Source organism: Suricata suricatta, chromosome 1 (assembly GCF_006229205.1).
Source record: "Suricata suricatta isolate VVHF042 chromosome 1, meerkat_22Aug2017_6uvM2_HiC, whole genome shotgun sequence".
NCBI classification, from domain to species: domain Eukaryota; kingdom Metazoa; phylum Chordata; class Mammalia; order Carnivora; family Herpestidae; genus Suricata; species Suricata suricatta.
Genome location: NC_043700.1, coordinates 47,349,525 through 47,371,689, shown reverse-complemented (window position 1 = coordinate 47,371,689; position 22,165 = coordinate 47,349,525). Strand labels below are relative to the sequence as shown.

The 22,165-nt window shown below is 39.5% G+C and overlaps 1 protein-coding gene across 7 annotated transcripts in view; it reads left to right on the top strand.

Moving 5' to 3' along the window:
• The window catches only part of FBXO16 (F-box protein 16), a 62,965-nt gene that overhangs the window by 27,647 nt on the left and 13,153 nt on the right, over nt 1-22,165 (top strand). For 2 of the 7 annotated variants that reach the window (XM_029938428.1, XM_029938424.1), the window contains exons 6-7: nt 1,999-2,228; nt 10,377-10,479. In XM_029938428.1, coding sequence (XP_029794288.1) covers nt 1,999-2,228; nt 10,377-10,479 — 333 coding nt within the window. Of the gene's footprint in view, nt 1-1,998; nt 2,229-10,376; nt 10,480-10,580; nt 10,668-14,609; nt 14,689-16,668; nt 17,256-22,165 lie in introns of those variants that run through there. The other 5 variants (XM_029938432.1, XM_029938431.1, XM_029938435.1 and 2 more) reach the window with 5 other exon arrangements.

Here is a 22,165-nt window from a genome sequence, read left to right as displayed (position 1 = left end):
TCGATCCCATGACCCTGGATCATGACCTGAGCTGAAATCAAGAGTCAAATGCTCAATCAACTGAGCCACCTGAATATCAATTCTGCATAAATTCTTTCATAAAATGGAAGGCAAGAACACTTCCCAACTCATTACCTTTATACCAAAACCAGATAGAGCCTTTGTAAGGAAACAAAACAAAACCACAGACTAATCTCCCTCATGAAAACAGACATAAAAATCCTTTAAAAATATTAGCAAATTAAATCAAGTTATATATAAAGAAAGAATAATACATGATGACCAAGTGGGATATATCCATGGAGAGTAAGGTTGGCATAATATTAAAAAATTAATCAATGTAATTCGTAGAATAAAAGAGAAACGATGTATGATCATTTCAATATATGCAGACAAAAGCACTTAACAAAAGTTCAACATCCACTCACGATTTAAAAAATTCTCAAAAGGACTTTAGTTGAACAACATTTTGTTTACTTAATACAGAAAAAGATCACAGTTTCCATTATATTCTATTTTGTTAAAGTGTCAAACATTTTGTTACTTTTCGGAATGAATAACGTTTATATATAATTACTAACACTTATGCCTGAGTTTTTTCTGCCTGAAATTGTTTATTGTTATGTATTATTTATACCCAGTAGTATTAAATCAGGCCTTCAGCAAAAACAGACAGATTCTGTTTGATATAAGCTCAGAGAAATTAAATGAATGGCCATTCTAAATGAGACCTGAGTAAAATATTGAATACTAGTCTAATAACGAGCTATCAATTATATAAATATGAAATATCTTCTTAATTATTCATTAAATTAGTAAATATTCATTAAATACTGTTATGTGCTAGGTACTGAGTATAATGGTCCCAACCCTGCTTTCCAGGAGCCTAGTCTAGTGGCCTAGGACATAAACAAGTACATAATTGCAACCCCGAGTACTAAATGCTATTCTGTAGTAGAAATATACAAAGAACTGTTAACACAAGGATAAGAAACTAACTGATTCTGCTTGGAGAGATTGGGGAATTTCTTAATTTTCACTAACAATTCAAGCAAACCAATTTACCATGTAAAGCTTCCCTAATCTCTTAACAAAAATTAAGCCTTTAATGGCTTCTCAACATACCATTACCACTTCCCTTAGGTTACAATCACATTAAAAACCTTATGAATTTCACACACAAAAATAGACTTTCAATTTGGGAAATTAAAGCAAAAGTATTCTTTGGGAGCAGTTAAGGTTTTAAAAACTGATAAAATCTTTAGTTTACCCCCATATAACTCAAAGTTATCCCTATGTGTTACAGATAATTAAGCCTGGAGTACTACCATTTTTGGAACATGTACATTTTTATGAATTAGTGAACTGCAATTGTGGAAGAATTATACAATGAGGTGGTAGAAGAGGTGGCAGTACAGGATAGGGAGGTTTAGTGCAAGGGTTTGAAGAAACACATCCTAGATTCAAATTCTGACCTTTTGGGGTCCACAGGTGGCTCAGTCCATTAAGCATCTGACTTCAGCTCAGGTCATGATCTCATGGTACATGAGTTTGGGCCCTGCATTGGGCTCTCTTCCGTCAGCATAGAGCCCCCTTCTGATCCTCTATCCGCCCCTGCTTTCTCTGTCTCTCTCTCTCTCAAAAATCAATAAACATTAAAGACAAAAATTCTGACCCTCTGCCTTACTACTTATGTAATAGTGGGCAAGTTCATTGGTTTATCCTATCTTCAGTTCCCACTTCTGTAAATGGGAGAGTAGTAATTATTACCTTTTAGAGTTATTATGAAGGGTGAATAAAATAATGCTTGAAAACTTCCTGAGACAGTGCCTGGTACATACAAATACTCCTGGGTTGGTGGGTGCTGTAATTATTGTCACCATCATCATTGCAATCACGGCAACAATGACAACAATGATGATATGATGATGATGATGTTTCGTTTTTTGTTGTAATTATGAGGATGTTTTAAGAACAGAAATAACTTTATTTTTCTAGACACCTCCAAAAGATGGGTTTGCAATTGCTGATGTTCAACCAGTTACAAGCAGTTCTCCAGAGGAAAAGCAGTCTGCAGCATCAGCCTTCCGGTCCTCTTCCTCTTTGAGAAAGAAGACTCCTGGGGACAAAGAACTGCCACCCTGGCGGTCCTCTGACAAACATCCAACTGATATCATTCGCTTCAATTATCTGGACAACTGTGACCCCATCGCGCAGATCTGGCAAGGGTGAGAAGCTCCATGCTCTTCTCTACTTGTTTGCCATTAGACGCAATTTGCTGGCACTTCAGTATAGGAAAAGATGAAAATAGAATTTACTGCGAAAAAAAGCTTTTCAATGAATAGAAGCAAAAAGTAATTGAAAAGTAAACTATTGTTGGTAAATTTGCCTTGTGTATTAGGATTTGTTTGCATTTTGTAGCTCTAGTAATTTAACATTACAGCTTCTTTTGATATTTTATTGTATTTATTTTTTGAGAGAGACACACACAGAGCACAAGCAGGGAAGGGACAGAGAGATTGGAACACACAGAATCTGAAGCAGGCTCCAGACTCCGAACTGTCAGCACAGAGCCCAGCGCTGGGCTCAAATTCACAAACCATGAGATAATGACCTGGGCCAAAGTCGGATGCTTAACCTACTGAACCACCCAGGTGTCCCTTCTTTTGATATTTTAATGCTTCAGATTCCAATCCAGCACCATGGAGATCATTCTGGTCTTTTCCTTTTCCATATTCACACCTCCCTTCTTTAATAGTGAGAAACTGGGCTCTCATATTTACTTATACAAGTTATACATGTACATATATGAATTTGATTAGATACTATATGTATATATATAATTTGTATAAAAATTACATACTATATATATATATATATACACATACATGAACAGTGTATATTTACTTATGAATATTGAAAGTAACTTTAAAATTGCTAGCCCATTTCATTATTAAAACAAATCTGCTAACTAGACTTCAGTATTTGTTTATGGTTCTTTTTTCTAATGTTTATTTATTTTTGAGCGAGAGTGACAGAATGCATGTCGGGGAGGGGCAGAGAGAAAAGGAGACACAGAATCCAAGGCAGGCCCCAGGCTCCAGGCTCCAGGCTGTCAGCACAGAGCCCGACATGGGGCTCAAACCCACAAACCACAAGATCATACCTGAGCTGAAGTTGGACATTTAACTGACTGAGCCAGGCGCCCCTATTTATGGTTCATTTTGACTAGTCTGAGGGCATATATTCATAATACTATATCCAAAAGTTATGTGGGTTCTTTTTTTAAAATATCTCCTTCACTGTGATTTGTTACATAGTTCTAAAATTAAAACTACATATATAAAACTGTACAAGAAGTGGGGCGCCTGGTGGCTCAGTCAGTTAAGCTTCCGGCTATTGATTTTGGCTCAGGTCATGATCGCAGGGTTAGTGAGATCAAGCTCCAAATCGGGCTTTGTGCTGACAGTGTGGAACATGCTTGGGATTTTCTCTCTGCCTCTCCTCACTTCAAAATAAATAAATAAAAACTCTTTTTAAATTGTATACAAAAAGTACCTAAAGGGTTTATCAGAGAAGTGCCACACCCCCATCTCTTCCACTCCATCCCCACCCTGTCATCGTTTCCACCCCATTCCCACTAACAAACCTAATTATTTTATCATTTTTCAACTACCTGATTGGCAAACAGTTTAAAGTTTGAGAATTCATTCTGTTGGTGAGGCTATGGGCAAACAGGAATCCTCATACATATATACAGCTAGTAGGAATGAATATAAATGGAGGGATATTGGCAATTACCTAGCAAAAATACATATGTTTTTACATTTTGACCCCAAAATGCCACTTCTAGGAATCAGCCTTGAAAATGTGAAAAGTAGGGGCACCGGAGTGGCTCAGTCAGTTAAGTGTCTGCTCCTGACTTTGGCTCAGGTCATGCTCTCACGGTTCATGAGTTCGGGCCCTGCAAGGGGCTCTGTGCTGACAGTGTGGAGCCTACATGGGATTCTCTCCCTCCCTCTCTCTCTCTTCCCCTCCCCTGCTCACACTCTCTCTGTCTCTCAAAATAGAGAAATAAACTTTTAAAAACGAAAATATGAGATATATATCTGTACAAGGATATTTAATACAGAGGTGTTTCCTATTTTAAAGTATTAGGAATATCTTAGCTTTTCATTTAAGAAATGAAATGAGAATGTAGAATAAACGGTGTATGGTCCATTCGCACAATGGAATACTAGGGAAGTATGAAGATGAGAAAGAGCTCTCTGAACTGAGAAGCAGTAAGAGGGTATGTTGTTAAGAGAGAGAAGCAATTCAAGAGAGTATCTATAGTACGCCACCCATAGTACAGAAAGAAGAGACAGTAAGAAAATCTACATCTCTCTCTATATACGTATGTATCTGTTTGTTAATACACACATGTTTACATACATGTTTACAGGATAAACAAGAAATAAAGGAAACAAATTTTGAAATGTTTTATAATGTTTCAATATGCCTGCTGTGTTTTCAGAACGTATTTAAACAGGTTAACATCAAGGCAGCGTAAGACAGTGATAGTGTATGGGTTTTGGGCCATACTGCTTGGGTTCACAGCCAGACTCCCACAGCTCTCGCTTTGTGATCCTGGGGAGTTCCTTAACTTCTCTGTGCCTTAGTTTCCCCACCTGTAAACTGGCAATAATAGTAATACCTAGCTGATAGGATCCTTGTGAGCTAATCCTCATATATGTAACATGCTTATGAAAGTGCCTAACATGAAGTAAGTACTTCTTTTGTAGGATGGTTTCTAAAGTTATATTTTTTGGCTAGTAAATCCCATAAAATTTGATGAGTTGGGGACATCGAGATTATATGTGTATTTTCAGGACTCCTGGAGTTCCTTTGGAGGTGAGATGAGCGTGAAAGCCATAATTAGGCAAGAATCGAGCTCTTTGAGGGTGCAGACCATGTGCCTAACTCATTTTTATATCACTACTGACTAGCTTTGCAATACCCAGTAACTGATTTTGAGAGAAGTGTAGCCTTTCACTTCATAACTTTTAAATTCTAATTGCATCAGAAAAAAATCTAATTTGGGTTGCTGATAATTTAGAAAGTACTGAGCAAAAAAACATCAAGGTACAAAACAGAATTTAAGGGATACCTAGGTGGCTCAGTTGGTTGAGCATCCAACTCATAATTTCAGCCCAGATCATGATTTCACAGTGGTAAGATCAAGGTTGACCCCATTTTGGGCTCTACACTGAGCATGGAGCCTGCTTGAGATTCTCTCCTTCCCTCTCCCTCCTCCCACTCCTCCACTTGCATGCACGCATGCTCTCTCTCTCCCTCAAATAAAATAAAATAAAACAAATTTGGGGGGTGCCTGGGTAGCTCAGTTGGTTAAATGTCCAACTCTTGTTTCAGCTCAGGTCATGATCTCACAGTTCATGGGTTTGCCACACTGATGGTATGGAGCCTGCTTGGGATTCTCTCTGTCTCTGTCTCTGTCTCTGTCTCTCTCTCTCTCTCTCTCTTTCTCTCTCTTCCTCTCTCTCTGCTCCTCCCCTGATCACTCTGTCTCTCAAAATAAATAAATAAACCTTAAAAAAATTATATAAAAAATAAAAACAAAAACAAAACAAAACAGGGGTACCTGGGTGGATCAGTGGGTCGCCAGTTCTTGATTTCAGCTCAGGTCACGGTCTCATGGTTCATGAGTTCGAGCCCTACATTAGACTCTGTACTACCAGCCAAGAGCCTGCTTGGTCTCTGTCCCCTCTCTCTCTCTCTGTCCCTCCTGTATGTCCTCAAAAGTAAATAAATAAAACCTAAAAAAAAGAGAGAGAGAGAGAGAGAAACAAAACAGAGTTTAAAAGGAAAACTACTGGGGTGCCTAGGTGGCTGAGTTGGTTAAGCCTCCAATTTTCGCTCAGGTCATGATCTTACATCTCTTGGGTTCAAGCCCTGCAACAGGTTCTCAGCCTGCGTTATATTCTGTGTGTCTCTCTCTACCCTTCTCCACTCACACTGTGTGTCTCTCTCTCTGTCAAAAATAAACATTAAAAAACTTTAAAAGAAAGAATTACTACCATTTACATTAAAATGAACGGGGGGCCAGGGAGCCTGGGTGGCTCAGTCATTAAGCATCTGACTTCAGCTCAGGTCATGATCTCACAGTTCATGAGTTATAGTCCCACATCGGGTGGGTGATCTTGAGCCCCTCCTCTCTCTCCCTCTCTCTCTGCCCCTCATGGAATTCTCAATCTCTCTCTCTCTCTCAAAAGAACAAAAAATAGGTGGAGAAGAAAGAATATATGTGTGTGTGTGTATGTACATATATATATATACACATATATGTATATATACACATTCATAAAATTTCTATACATAAAATATCTCTGGAATCTATACAAGAAATTGATACTATATTGTTTGCCTTCAAGAAAGAGAACTGTAAGTTGGAGACAAGAATAGATAGGAAAAATTTCACTGTACATCCTTTGAACTCTTAAATTTTGAATCATTGTGAATGGATTAACTATGGATTGATCAATGTATCCCTGAAGATAGTATTTAAAAGTTTGTATGTGGTCCTTATTCTGGATTATGGTGGTAAATAGGAGAGAGGCAAACTTAGATACTCAGGCGTATGAATGGTACATTAACATGAGATAAACTGATAATGTCCTGAGTTTTCTGTGAAACTCAGATAATCATTACCTTAAGTATTAGCTCACTGAACATCCAATTAAAAGGCAGAGATTATAGAATGGGTAAAAAGTCAAGAACTGACTATATACTTTTTACAAGAGACACACCTTAAATACAAAGACACAGGTTTAATTTTTTTTTAATGTTTTATTTATTTTTGAGAGAGAGAGAGACAGAGCATCTGCAGGGAAGGGGCAGAGAAAGAGGGAGACAGAATCCATGAAGCAGGCTCCAGGCTCTGAGCCCTCAGCACAGAGCCCAACGTGGGGCTTGAACCCATGAACCCATGAGATCATGACCTGAGCCGAAGTTGGAAGCTTCCAGGCATCCCAAATACACAGATAGGTATTTTTTAAATTTTTTTAAAGGTAATCTTACTTATTTATTTATTATTTATTATTGAGACAGAGAGAAACAGAGCATGAAAAGGAGAGGGTCAGAGAGAGAGGGAGACACAGAATCTTAAGCAGGCTCCAGGATCTGAGCTGTGGGGCTCCAACTCACGAACTTTGAGATCGTGACCTGAGCCAAAGTCAGCCGTTCAACCGACTGAGCCACCCAGGTGCCCCCACAGATAGGTTTAAAAGTGAAGTGATGGAAAGAGATGCACCATGCAAAAAGTAAGCATAAGAAGGCTAGGATGACTACTAATACCAAATAAAAGAGCCATCAAGACAAAGAGTATTACCAAAGATAAAGAGGGACATTTCATATTGATACAGGGATTAACGAAACAGAAAGGTATAACTGTTACAAATACATATCTACCTAGTTACAAAGCTCAAAGTACGTAAGACAAAAATTGACAGATTTAAAGAGCTAAATAGACAATGCCACAAATACCCTTTTTTAAGTGTAAGTGCTACACTCACCAAGACAGACAAGGTGCTTTGACTCTTCAAAACGTCAGTTCCATGGGAAAAAAAAGAAGTGGGAAAAATGTTCTAGACATAAGAGACATAACAACCAAATGCAGTTTGAATCTAAATAGGATTCTGATTTTTTAATAAAAAGCTATAAAGTCATTCTTGGAACAATTGCATAAATTTGAATATGAATTGAATATTAAATGATATTAAAGAATTAGCATTCATTTTCCAAAGTATAATGATACTAATGTGGTTAGGCAGGCAAATACTCTCTGAGGAGATAAGTATTGAAGTATTTAGGGGTGAAGTATCTGTAATTTATTTTCTTGTGGTGTGGGAAAAATACATACATACATACATACATACATACAGATATGTATCTATGCATATAGAGGGATAAACAAAAATAGCAAAATGTTACTAATTGTTGAATCTAATTGGACAGTGTATGGGTAATTAATAAGTGTGCTATTCTTTCAAATGTTCTATATATTCAAAAGTTTTTAATCAAAATTTGGGGGACATTTTTGAAAATTAAGCAACAAGAAATATTTGAGCAAAGCTGGACTTTTTAAATAAACTTTTTATACTGGAAATTCAAATTCATATATACATATATATATGAGTAGACAGAATACAACCACTTGTAACCATCAGCTAGCATTAACGGTTTTGAACTTATGCCCAATCTGGTTTCATTTATCCCTCATCCACTCTTCCCTTTCCCCAGGTTACTTTGGAGACAAATCTAAAAATCATATTATTTCATTCATATATATTTCAATATATATCAAAATTGTGATATTTCACAATTTCTAAATCAATGGATAATTTCATAATATAATCAAACAAGTATCAAGCCAGTTTTGAAGTCTCTTTGAATGTCTCATAAATGGTATTTAAAAAAAATTTTTTAATGTTTATTTTTGAGAGAGAGAGCATGAGTCGGTTAAGCCTCCGACTTCAGCTCAGGTCATGACCACATATCGGGCTCTGTGCTGACAACTCAGAGCCTGGAGCCTGCTTCAGATTCTGTGTCTCCGTCTCTCTCTCTGCCCCTTCCCCTCTCATCTCTGTCTCTCTCTGTCTCAAAAATAAATAAAACATTAAAAAAAAAAAGAGGGGAACACAGAATCTGAAGCAAGTTCCAAGCTGCTTCATGGGGCTCATCTCACAGACCATGAGATTGTAACCTGAACCAAAGTCCGATGCTCCACTGACTGAGGCGCTCCTCATAAATGTTTTTAAACAGTTAGTTTAATCAGATTCCAAGGTTTACATATTGTATTCAGTCCATGTGTCATTTAAATCTTTTTTTTTTTTTAATCTATAGACTTATCCTCTGTCCTGTTTCCTTCCCTTGGAATTTGTTACAGAAATCAGGATATTTATCCTGTAGAGCGTCTCACATTCTGATTTTGCTGATTATACTCCCAACGTGGCCATACTTGGGGTTCAGATCTACAGGCTAGAGTAGATAAGATCCCATACTTCCATCATGAGGCGCATAATCTCCGGTTGTCTCTTTTTTTGATGATGTTAGTGGCTGTCGAGGATCATTGCTTAGATCCATTACTTCAGGCAAACTGTTTTGCAAAAGTGCCAGAGAGTAAGTACTTTACAGGACACGTCTCTGTCACAACTGTTCAACTCTGCCATTGTAGCCTGAAAAGAGTTAAAGACAATATGCAAAAAAATATATGCACGACTATGTCCCAATATAACTTTGTTTAAAAAAATAGGCATTGGGCCAGAGTTGGCCTCTGGGCTATAGTTTGCTGATCCCTACTTTATCCTAATATATATGATAGTTTTAGAAAAATAATACTAATATTAATACAAGCAGTAGGATTCTTAAAAAACAGTTTAAGATTTCTTTGCCTATATTTTTGTCCTCAGTTCTTAGTAGGTTACTACTAAGAATATGTGGACAAATTACCGTGTTAAAGTCCTATGAATTAACTCCTCTGTGTGTAATAATGCAACCAACTCCAGAGACAAGATTGTTTCTTTTATTTTGTTCTTAGATTTTAGGGATTTTCTTTCTTTGTTTTATTTTATAATTTTGAGAAAAATTGACATGGCTCCAAAGTCAAATATGTCAAACAAAATATATTTGGAGAAGTCTAGCTTCTGTTCCTACCCCTCCATATTGTTCTTTATTCTCAATTGGGTCACATGGGAATCCTATTTCTAGGTAACCATTTTTCAAGATGTTAGGGTGTCTTCCTTCCATTTAAAAAAATGTAAGCAAGTATACACAAGCATTTCTGAAATAAACGTACTACTTTATCTTCCTTTTTAAAAAAATTTTTTTAATGTTTATTTGTTTTTTGAGAGAGAGAGAGAGAGAGAGGGAGAGAGAGAGAGAGACAGAATGTAAGCAGGGGAGGGGCAGAGAGAGAAGGAGACACAGAATCCAAAGCAGGCTCCATGCTCTGAATGGTTAGCATAGAGCCTGATGTGGGACTCAAACCCATGAACCACATGACCATGACCTGAGCCAAAGTCAGAAGCTTAATCGACTGAGCCACCCAGGTGCCCCCACCTTTCTTTTTTCATGTAACAAATTATCCTGGAGACCACAGTTTTATGTAGAATTATCCTGCCTTACTTTTTATAGCTCATGGTGCTCCATTGTGTGGATATGCCAGAGTTTATCCAACTAGTTCTCTTGTGATCTACATTTGGCCCATTTCCACTGGAGTGAAAGCAATCATTTAAATCATAGGAACAACAAAATCAAACAGACAAATGATCATGCAAATTTAAAATGATTGTAATTTTCCAATGATTTCTAATTTACAGAAGGAGGAAAAGACATGAAAGGAACCCAGATTTCAGCCAACAGTCACATGATAAGAAAAATAAATTGCAGGACAGATCTAAGCTAAGAAAAGCACAGTCACTGGTAAGTGTTGCTTATAAAAGCTTCCCCACCATAACATTTAGGAAGATTGCTGGATCTTGAATCCTGTTTGTGAAACTAACAGGATTTGTTTTTTTAATCAGAATCATCAAGTGGTGGTTTAAATTCTGATCTCTGACAAGCTGTGTGGCCTTGAAGACATCCTTCATTTAATTTCTCTAAGACTCTCCTTTAAAAACAATGTTTCTGAGTATAGTAGACATGATGCTGCATCAATTTCAGGTGTATGAAAGAGTGAGTTAGCATCTCTGTTTGTTAAGCTATGCACACCACAAATGTAGCTACCATCTGATGACATCACACAATGCTATTATATCAGTGCCTGTATTCCCTACATTGTACCTTTATTTATTTTTAATTTTTTAATGTTTATTTATAGTAGAGAGAGAGAAATGGAGTGGGGGAGAGGCAGGGAGTGAGGGAGACATAGAATCAAGAGCAGGCTCCAGGCTCTGAACTGTCAGCAATAAGCCCAATACAGAACTTGAACCCACCAACCATGACATTATGACCTGAGCTGAAGTTGGATGCTTAACCAACTGAGCCACCCAGGCACCCCTGTACTTGTTATTACCATGAGGTTCTATACCTCTATTTTCTTATCTGCTAAAAAAAAAAAAAAAAAAAAAAAGACTGGATGAACTCAAGTGTATGAATCTGCTTTGAAAATTATACAATATAAAAGGAGTATTATTTTCATTGGTTCTTCTGCTGATCTGAGTCCTTTGTGGGGGGAGGGCTACAAAAATGACTCTATAAATTACTTCCCTATAGAGTGAAGATTCCACTGACCTAAGAAAAAGGTATGCTTTCCTGCTCCCAGTGGAGCATGAATATAAAAGTGCATTTCAAGTAACCAGAAAAAAAATGAATTGGGGACATTTCTTTCCCTAATTAAAAAACAGCTAATTGACTACCTAATAAAGTCAGTGGTTGTGACTACGGAACATTATTATTTTATAGCAGAGTTTCCCAAATTGTGGTTCTGTACCCCCAGGGGATCCCTCTTAGCCCCTAGGAGAGTCTATGGAGCAAAGTAGAAGGGAATAAGGATGGAATAAAAAGTTCATTTTAGTAGTAAAGATTTAGGAAAAAAAGCCGAGGGAAAATTAATATAAAATGGATGTCAATTGGGAGAGGGCTAAGTATATACTCATGAATAAATCACTTTTATAACCCTGCTTTAAAGCTCTATTACTTTCTGTTTAAATGTATTTTCAAGTGTTATGTTTCAAAAAAAAAAAAAGAGAGAGCTTTTTTAAAATGAGCTTTTTTAAAAATAGGGCAGTCTGTATTCTGAGGGGCCAATTTTTTTGGACTGGATGAGGCTTATCACAGACATATGTACAGATGCCCAAGGGAATGAGGAAGCTGAACGCAGAGCAGTAAAATTGTCAGTGAAAACCATTAATTGAGAAAAATAACTTTATGAGGCTTATCACACAGGCCGTTTAGGCATGCTTCTGCCTACTTTCCTGGCCCCTCCTGGGCCAGGAGTAGAAGAGAAATCCAGGGGAGAGCCGGGAATTTAAACCACATAAAAGTTGATGGTTGCTGTATGCTTACAAATTATCAGCACTGTCAAACATTTCTGTGGCCTAAAAAACAAAACAAAATCAAAGGCTAAACAGAAGCCTTCCCCCATGGGCTTTTGACATTAACCATCTGTCACACACTTGAGGGGCTTGCTTAAGTTAAAAAATTCATTGTATTTATAAACTTTAAAAATTGTGCTAATTAAAGCCGGAAGGGAAGCGAGGGCAAATTAAACCATGATGGAGAACAACGAAGCTATTAATAAAATGAAGTGTGCACTGGTAGTGATCTACTTGTGTTGTTTATGTAAATACACTAATTATAATCACTATTTATGCTCAGTAGTTTTGATAAGGAGCAGAAGGCACAGTTAAACCCTCCAAAAGTGTGCTGGGATCTTTCTCTCGGTCTGGCCATTTGGGCCACAAGTTTGCGTGTGTTAAGGTTCCCCCTCTCCACGTGAGGCCGTTTGCCCTCTCCTTGGGCCACGTAGCTCAGAGGAAATAAGCAACCTCCTAAGTGATGCAAGGTGATTGTGCAAATTTGGAAATGCTGGATGTGGGATCAGAGAGAAGAGGAAATGGGTTTTGAGGAAATTCAATTAGGGGACAGAAGGAGAGAAGCGAGGAAAACTCTGAAACTTGCTGCTGGACACAGCCTGGTGCAATTGCAACGGAGAGAACCCCATGTTCATTTGATAGAAAGGTCTGCCATCATGGAGATAGGTGTACATAGGAAGACTTCAGCAGGAACTAGAGGACTCAGGGGAACGTACTATAAAAGCAAGGATGAGAAGGACAGACCCACAAAGTTCTGCCAAGCAGGTGCCTGACCCCTGAACACTGAGTATGCCTTGCTCCTGTAAGCAGAAAATACTTGGGTACTTGGAAAAGGTAGAGCTTTCTGAAATGGAAGGGTTGAAACAGAACAAAGCTCAGGAGTGTAAGAGAACACAGAAAATATTCCCTAAGCCATCTCTCCAGGACCAAGGCCATGAGGCTACTGAGACCTGTCTTCTTCACTTTTTGCCTGTCACCATTTACAGTTTTCAAATATGAGAAAGGTCTGCAAAAGAGAGAAACCTGCTTAGGGAAACAGGTTTTGTGTGTGTGTGTGTGTGTGTGTGTGTGTGTGATTTTTTAATGTTTTATTTATTTTTGAGACAGAGAGATTCAAAGCATGAGCTTGGAGGGGCAGAGAGAGAGGGAGACACAGAATCAGAAGCAGGCTTCAGGTTCTGAGCTGTTAGCACAGAGCCTGATGCGGGGCTCAAACCCACAAACGTGAAATCATGACCTGAGCCGAAGTCAGAGGCTTAACCAACTGAGCCACCCAGGCACCCCGAGGGAAACAGTTTCAAATTCACACGTATTGCTGTGCACTTATGATGTTCTGTATTATTTAATAGGCTTCCGTTTTTTAAACCTGCCCCCTTTAAAAGTTACTTGATTTTCACTTATCGCTTTCAATTCTAAAGCTGCCTCTTTACAGCTGCTTCATTTAACCACCTTCTGGTGTGAATCACTGATAGAAAATGGGACTAAAGCTTATATCTGATCACTAATGCTTTATAATTTTCAAGATTGTTTAATTAAAACAAAGAAATATAAATATAAAGAAATATAAAGAAATGTCCATTACTTTTAGTTATTATAATAAAATTTTAGAAAGAACAAAGTAATTAAAACACCACAGTACCGCTAGTACTATCTTTAAAAAAATTTTTTTAAGTTTATTTATTTATTTTGAGAGAGAGAGAGAGAGCACAGGGGAGGGGCAGAGAGAGAATCCCAAACAGGCTTCAGTACAGAGTTGGACACGGGGCTCAAACACATGAACTGTGAGATCATGACCTGAGCCCAAATCAAGAGTTGGACACCCAACCAACTGAGCCACCCAGGCACCCCAGCAAGTACTATCTTAATTAAATTTAATAAAATTTTCCATCTTGGGTGCCTGAGTGGGTCAGTTGGTTAAGCGTCCAACTTTGGCTCAGGTCATGATCTCAAAGTTTGTGAGTTCAAGCCCCGAGTTGGGCTCTGTGCTGACACCTTGGACCATGGAACCTACTTCAGATTCTGTGTCTCCCTCTCTCTCTGACCCTCTTATGCTTGTACTGTCTCTCTCTGTCTCTCAAAAATAAATTAAAAAAACAGAAGAAAAATTTTTAAAGAAAATTTTCCATCTTGTATAAAGAGTTTTTTTTTTTTTTTTTTAATCTTAACAGCCAGATCTACAATGCCTGATCAGGAAAGGGAAGGAGGGAGCTATCTCCTTGGGGGAAAGTTTTGATGAGCTTGTGGGGAGGGATGCCACCTTGAGGGCCTGGATGTTATAGGCACCTGGACTTCAGAGGAAGGGAAAACCTGCTCTGCAGGAGATTAGAGGAAGTTTGTTGTTTCTTCTCCAACTTTGGGGGGTGGGGAGGGGGGAGCATGGACAGAGGGGAGGAGAGAGAGGTGGCAGAGAAAGAGCCAGGCAGCTGCTGAGACTGGTAGGGAAGTGAGGCCAGGACCCATTCAGATTGAATTTATTTGCTGTTACTGGGATGTGAACCCCGCCTTCCATCTCTACAGTTAATTCTCAGTTTACACGTGGAAGCAAGATCTCAGAAGTCTAGAAGAGCAGAATAACAAAACCTCCTGGACAATTCACAAAAACTGAAGGGTGGGCAGTGGACTTCTGGGACCTGGAGGTAGACTCGAAGGACCCCACTGACGTCTTGTTTCATGTCATTTTTCTTTTTCTTTTTCCTACCAAGTTAAGTGTAAAAACATTAAATACCTTTTTCTCACACTGAATTTTTACTTGGTGATGAGAAGTCCTTGCTTTCTAGGTTCTGATCTGGCCACGGATTTCAAAAAACTTGCTGTTTCAGAGCATTCACCTAACTGCTAGTAACAAAAGCCTTTAATTGCCTGCTTACTCTAATTGCTTTAGATAAGGCCTTATCGTTTTCTGTGCTCTGCTAATTCGAGCCTCTGAAGTTACCTTCTTCAGTGCTTTCCAGGATAACTCGGTTTTTAGTGTCCTGGTCTTTTAAATGCGTCTGTAAGCTTTCTCACCTCTTTTTCAAACCCTCTCTGCATCAGAAGAGGAAGAAAAATGGATATGTTCCAAAGTGATACCCGATCTTGTCATGAAAGAACAATGGTTTAAGAATCAGGAAAGGCAGTTTTCTGGCCTCTGTTCTACAATTAACTAGCAGTCACTCAATCTTTGAGTTTTCATTTTCCCATTTATAAAACGAGAGTTCGGATCCCAACATCTTTAAAGTCCATTCCAGTCTAATCGAAGTCTGGAGCTGCGGAACCCCACAGTCTCTGCCCGCTGCTTCCCTGCTCGATTCATGCCTCAGGGACACAGCTGTGACTAAAGTGACTTTGCATAGAATAGCAGAAAGAATCAATCACACTGGTGAATTCTGATTATAAACCAATCGAAACCGGTTTCTGTCTCCTATCCTTTTCTTTGAACTTTAGAAAATACAATTAACTGCAACAGAAGTATTTAGGAAACAGACCTATACAGTGGTTTCCTTGCAGGCGGTCTTTAATAGACTCCTTTCAGTCTGATGACTTCCCCACTGTTTGTTTTATACCGTTTATTTGGTTTGGATGGGCAGAACTAGAACTCTCTACAGAAGAAGTCTTTTGTTATTTAGCTCAATCAGTAAACTTCGTGAGAATTTCATTTGGAATGCAGAGTAAGAAAGAATATGGGCTTTGTGGTCAAAGAAACCGAGTTCTTTTACTAAATGGTACAATTTTGGATAAGTGAGTGACCAAATCTTTCTGAGCCTCCATTTCTTCATCTGTAACACGGGAACAATGATTCCTCCCTTGCAGGATCGTTGTCTGGACTCAATGCCAGGTGTATTCTAGGTACTCAATACACGTTTGTGTTCTGTCTCATGAACCACCACCTTATGTTTCAGGGCACCTGGCTGGCTTACTTAGAAGAACATGTGACTCTTGAGCTCCAGGTCATGAGTTCAAGCCCATGTGGGGTGTAGAATATTACTTAAATAAACTTAAAAAGAAACACCCTCTTATCTTTCATTTTACTGACCAAGAGCACGGGTTTGGGACTCAGCCTAGGTTCAATGTCTGATACCACAATTTTATTTTATTTATTTATTTTTTAATGTTTATTTATTTTGGTGGGTGGAGGGGCAGAGAGAGGTAGACAGAGAATCCCAAGCAGGCCTGAACCCTTGAACTGTGAGATCATGACCCTACAGGAGCAGAAGTCCAGAGTCGGACATTCAACCACTCAACTGCCTGAACCCACCCAGATGCCCCTATTTTATATATTTTATGAAAAGCTCTAGACCCAACGTGGGCTTGAACTCATGACCCTGAGAGACCAAGAGTTCCATGCTGTACCAACTGAGCCAGCCAGGTGTCCCATGACACCCATTTCAGTAGTAGCTCAGTGATTTGGGCCAGTTATTAACCTCTGGGAGGTTGTTTCCTCACCTGTAAAATGGAGTTAGTAATGCCACTAACCTCACAGAGTTAGGAGGGGGATGTAAAGCACTTAGCATAGTGCCTAGCTCAAATAAGTATTCAGTAAGTAGCAGCTGGTACCAATTACCAGTAACAGCAATTACCAATATCAAAATCCCACCAGGTCACCGCCTGAGGCTGCGGGAGAGCGAGCACTGATGGTGAAAGCGGCAGAGAGGGGCATTGGCAGGAGGCTCCAGCCTACGGAATAAGCTTCTCTTTCTCGCTTGTACTTTTGCTTCCCCTCAGGTTTATCTTTCTTTGTCTTTTCTCTCTCTCATAGTTTCTACTATGTGAAATGTGGTTGCATCCATAGCAGCTGAAATGTGAGCTACCGATGTTTTTTCCTGCATGGTCTCTGTATGTCTGTGCCTGCACATACGTTCATGCATTCCCTCCTCATTGACGTTGGGTCTTTTATTCCCCACTCAGACTGAACCGTGCCTGTGTGTTGAACTCAACACTGTGAATTCTCTGCTGCATGCACTCCGCTGCTTACTAATTACAATATTGGTTGTTGTTAATTTTTGACGCCTACGAGAAAAAAGGGCCCAATTGCTAAGAATCCTGAGGGCAAAATTAACTCAAGAAGAACCACTAGAGTCTTTGAATTTATCCTTTGCCTCTAAAAGAGCATAGTTTTCTTCTTCTGTCTTGTTACCTCCTTTATGATGCTTCGCATAATAAATTACCCTGGCATTTCCAACCGTAGTGACTCTACCTGCTTCTTTTTCACTGAATATTTATTTTTTATTAAAAATTTTTGTTTAAGGTTTATTTTTCAAATTTTTCAAAATGTTTATTTATTTTTGAGAGACAGAGAGAGACAGCGTGAGCAGGGGAGGGTCAGAGAGAGAGGGAGACACAGAATCTGAAGACAGGCTCCAGGCTCTGAGCTAGCTGTCAGCACGCAGCCCAATGTGGGGCTCGAACCCATGAACCGTGAGATCATGACCTGAGCCAAAGCCGAACGCTTAACCGACTGAGCCACCCAGGCGTACCATAATGTTTATTTTTGAGAGAGAGAGACAGAGCGCAAGTCAGAGAGGGGCAGAGAGAGAGGGATACACGGAATCTGAAGCAGGTTCCAGGCTCTGAGCTGTCAGCACAGAGCCCAACACAGGGCTTGAACCAAAGGACTGAGAGATCATGACCTGAGCTGAAGTCAGACACTTAACTGACTGAGCCACCCAGGCGCCCCTCACTATTTAGACTGCGGCATCATGGCTACTTGTTTTCAAGAGTTGAACACAAAATATTTGACACAAATTAGCTTCTTTTTGGGATCTACCAGAAGAGAAGAAACGTGTTTGTGAGTTATATAATATTATTAGTTATATACATATTAGTTATGATAGATATTTAATCACTGTTACTGCTAGGGTTTAAAATATATATGTATGTGGGCTGCCTGGATGGCTCACTCAGTAGACGATGTGGTTCTTGATCTCAGAATTGTGAGTTCAAGCTCCACTTTGGGCCTAGAGCTTACTTAAATGTGTGTGTATTATGTATGTAATATGTGTGTATGAGAAGGAGCCTTCTCACACATTCATACTTACACACACATTTATATATATATGAATACATATACACAAACACATATATATGTATGTGTATATATATTTGGGTGTTGTATAACATTTAGTAATATAGTATTTCACCACAAACTACAGTAGAAGCCAATTTTCTAAGACCTGGCAGTTTTGAAATCCGAGTTCACAATCATTACTAACAAACAACCATAGGAACTTTATGGCCTGTGTACATTTCACAACACACCCCTACCTTAACTTCACTTGGGAGACTGAATGGTGCCATCACATAGTCTTAGATTTAAATTTCAAAACCCTGCCTGGGGGTTGCTTAACCTTCCCCCATAGCTCACAGCTCTACCCCAAGGTTACTGAAAAGATAAACCAAGAGCAAAGGCAAGCCTGCGGCTTCTTTACACCTCTGTTGATGATTTTTCCCGAACACCCTCCCTCTGTTTTTCACGGAAACAGAGTGAACGAGGAGGAAAAGGGAACACCCTCTCCATAGTGTTGACCAAAGCAGGGGCCCCCTGGAAGGGTGACGACACAGCTCAGAGCAGCAATCTGGGATCCTAAGCAGATAAGAGGACGAGGGAGCCTTCTCACAGAATTCTCAGATTGAACAGTCCAGGCTGCAACTCCATCCTGGAGACTCAGCATCCAGGACTCCATCTTAGACTTTCTTCCCAGAAGGAAGCCCCTCTTGGGTGAGCACTCTTCAGCCACCTTCTCTATCCTCTGAACCTTTGTCTCCACCAGTGACCCTAGCTTATTGCTCAGCTCCTATCCTAGGCTGAAGCAATTAATAAGAGTGAGTTGAAGCTGTGTTTATATGACTAAAACAAAATACTTATGATTTCATGATTTTTAAATTAATATTCCATATTTATACATAACATTACCACATTACTCTTGAACTGGGTGTCATAGAAAGTGTTAAGTGTAGGTTTAAAAAAATTTTTTTTAATGTTTATTTATTTTTGAGAGAGACAGAGAGAGCATGAGCTGGGGAGGAGCAGAGAGAGAGAGGGAGACCCAGAATCAGAGGCAGGATCCAAGGTCCAAGCTGTCAGCACAGAGTGTGATGCAGGACTCGAACCCACAAACTGTGAGATCATGACCTGAGCTGAAGTCGGATGCTTGACTGACCGAGCCACCCAGGCACCCCTAGAATTTTGTAAAAGGGGAAGATGGATAGGGTCTCCTATAGAGTGAAGATTGTTTACCTTTCTTCCTCACCTTTCTTTACCATATCACAGGCTTGGGAAGATTAAATAAAATAATAAAGGTATGACACAGCACAAGGCGGTCAGATATTTGCAACTGTTTTTATTGGTGGTATTTCTAGCAGGGTGATTGGCACACAGCAGGGGCTATCATTGTGGTCACTGTATTCACACACTCCTTACCTAGTCTATTCTCTTAAATGATCCATAGCTTTATCCAGTGGTCTTGTTTGTATCAATGATCATTTGCAAGTTTCTGCAAATAACATGGAGAACCAGAAAACAAAATTCAACTGGGGAGTGACAGACACAGATATATATTCAAGCTGCTATACACAACTTGTTCTTGGGTTGATAGCCCTTCTTGGGTCTTATCCTCCTATAGGGTCCTACCCTTTCTTGGGTCACTCAGCGTCTGTAACCTCTCCCCATTCTCACTCTTCTGTGCCCAATAAAATGACCATCCAGCCTGAAGATAGGAATTTCCTATCCTCACTTCAAAGTCCACCTGCAAGATGCTTTCAGCCATTGCCCTGAAGTGACAGAGAAGAAATCATTCATACATTTATTCATGCATTCAACAAGTATTTTACAGGTGCAGGGGTGGGCACTAGGGATACAACCATAACAAGATACAATCCCTGCCTTCCAGGTGCTTACAGGCTGGAGGGGTGTTTCCAATCAAGGAAGGGGTGACTCCTAGGTATCTGGATTGCACAGTTGTGTTAATGCTCACACCGCCCACCACTGAGGCTGGAAACTCAGTAGGACAGTCTAGGTGTGAGACCCCTGGGGGAGTACAAGCATGCATATTAAAAAGAGAGCTGAGTTTATGAGCCAAGAGCTCAGAATGGACAGTGGGGCAAGAGATGTAAAACCAGCAATTGAAGATGTAGGTACTGATTGCCTAGGAAGTAGGCCAAGAACAGAACCCTGGAGAATTCTGTTGTAAAAAGCATGGCCTTAACGTTTCTATGATCTCCCTTTTAAAGACATGCTGACAACACATAGAGATATTATTGGGTAAATATCTCTAGAAAAAGAACAGTAAGGGGGCACCCGCCTAACTTAGTTAGTAGAGCACTCTTGACCTCAGAGTCGTAGGTTCCAGCCTCATGTCGGGTGTGGAGAAAAGAAAAAAAGAACAGTAAGTTCAACCAGCGAGAAAAATGTGTTTAAATGATAGATGGTCCCTGGCTTCTAATGGTTTAACTTAGGATCAACCATCAACCTTTTGATGGTTAAAGGTGATTCACATTCCGTAGAAACTATACTTTGAGTTTGGGACTTTGATCTTCATCCCAGGCTAGCAATATGTAGCGCGACACTCTCTTGTGATGCGGGGCAGGGAGCCTGGCTCCCAGTAGGCCATGCAATCATGAGAGTAAACCATTCTGTATCCACACAACCATCCTGTTTCTCACTATTTTTTATCAATAAGTTATATAAGGTATTCCACACTTTATCATAAAATAGGCTGTGTGTTTGGTGATTTTGCCCAACTGTAAGCCAATGTCAGAGTTCTGAGCATGTTTAAGGTAGGCTAGGTTGAACTGTCTATAACGTGGTAAGTTAGATATATTAAATGCATTTTTGACTTACAATATTTCCAATTCATGATGTTTTTATTGGAACACAACCCCACTGTAAGTTGAGAAAGATCTATAGTTGATTCCATCCCCCTTCATGGGACTAGACTGACAAAAAGCTACAGCAGACAGACCTGCACATAAATAAAGATAATTTATAACAACATTGTTTGTAAGAGCAACTTCATCCTATTGGGATCCTTATGAAGGCTTCATCACCAAGGCATGATCAATTATTAAGTCCATTTCTAGCCCCTCTCCCCTCTCTGGAGATGATCAGTGGGGCTGAAGATTCTAAGCTTCTAACCATGACTGGGTCTTTCTGGTGACCAGTCCAGGAGCCCATCCAGGGGCCCCTCGATAGAACAAAAGATGCTTCTAGTGCTCTTATCACTTGGGAAATGACAAGGGTTTGAGGAGCCCTGTGTCAGGAACATGAGACAGAGATAAATATGTATTTTTCTATTTTCTTATAACTAATGTTGGTATAAAACAAATTCCCAGTTACTTCAGCCAGATCATCAGATGATGTAGATCAAGGTACAAGACTGTCAGATTTATACCCTTTATGTAACTTCATGTTTTCCCCTTGAATCTTATCTTTTCTCTTGTAATGATGGAAATAAAAGCCTTAAAATGAAGAGGGTCTGTGAACTTGTTTTCAGGGACAGAAAGAAAGGGTGGATATAAGGAGACCGTCTTCCTAGAGCCGATCCTAGAGGAAAGAGAAACCCAACAGTCTGGATAGGTGGTGACAATTACCAAGGGGGGGAGGGGAGGACGGTGGGTATGGGGGGGTGACTCCCTGGGACTTGCCTTGGCTAAAAAGGAGAGCTTGAGAGGAGCCTGCCTCAGCATGTGAACTTTCCCCCCGGGTCTTGGGAGAAAGAGGATCCTCAAATGCAGTGATAAATAAGCTTTGCAGAGTAAGAGGATTAAATTTGAAACTGTTACATGTGAGGTGTGACTAGCCCACTCTTGTATCCCAGAGAGCTAGCCCCTTTCTTCATTCAACAGGTATTATTTTTATTTTCATTGTCACCAAAATAGCACAAAGGAGCACCTCTATTTGTTCTCTTACCCTACGTTGATCTTAGAACAACACTGAAAATGCTTATTCTCTGTTGCTCTTAAAACAACACTGAAAGCTTCAAAAGAGGAAAGATTATTTACTCCCTTTTCTTCCCCCTTTTTCTCTCCAAGTCTAACAACTTACTACATTTAATTCCAGTTTTACCTACCTTTTTCCAGAAGAATAATCAATAAAGATA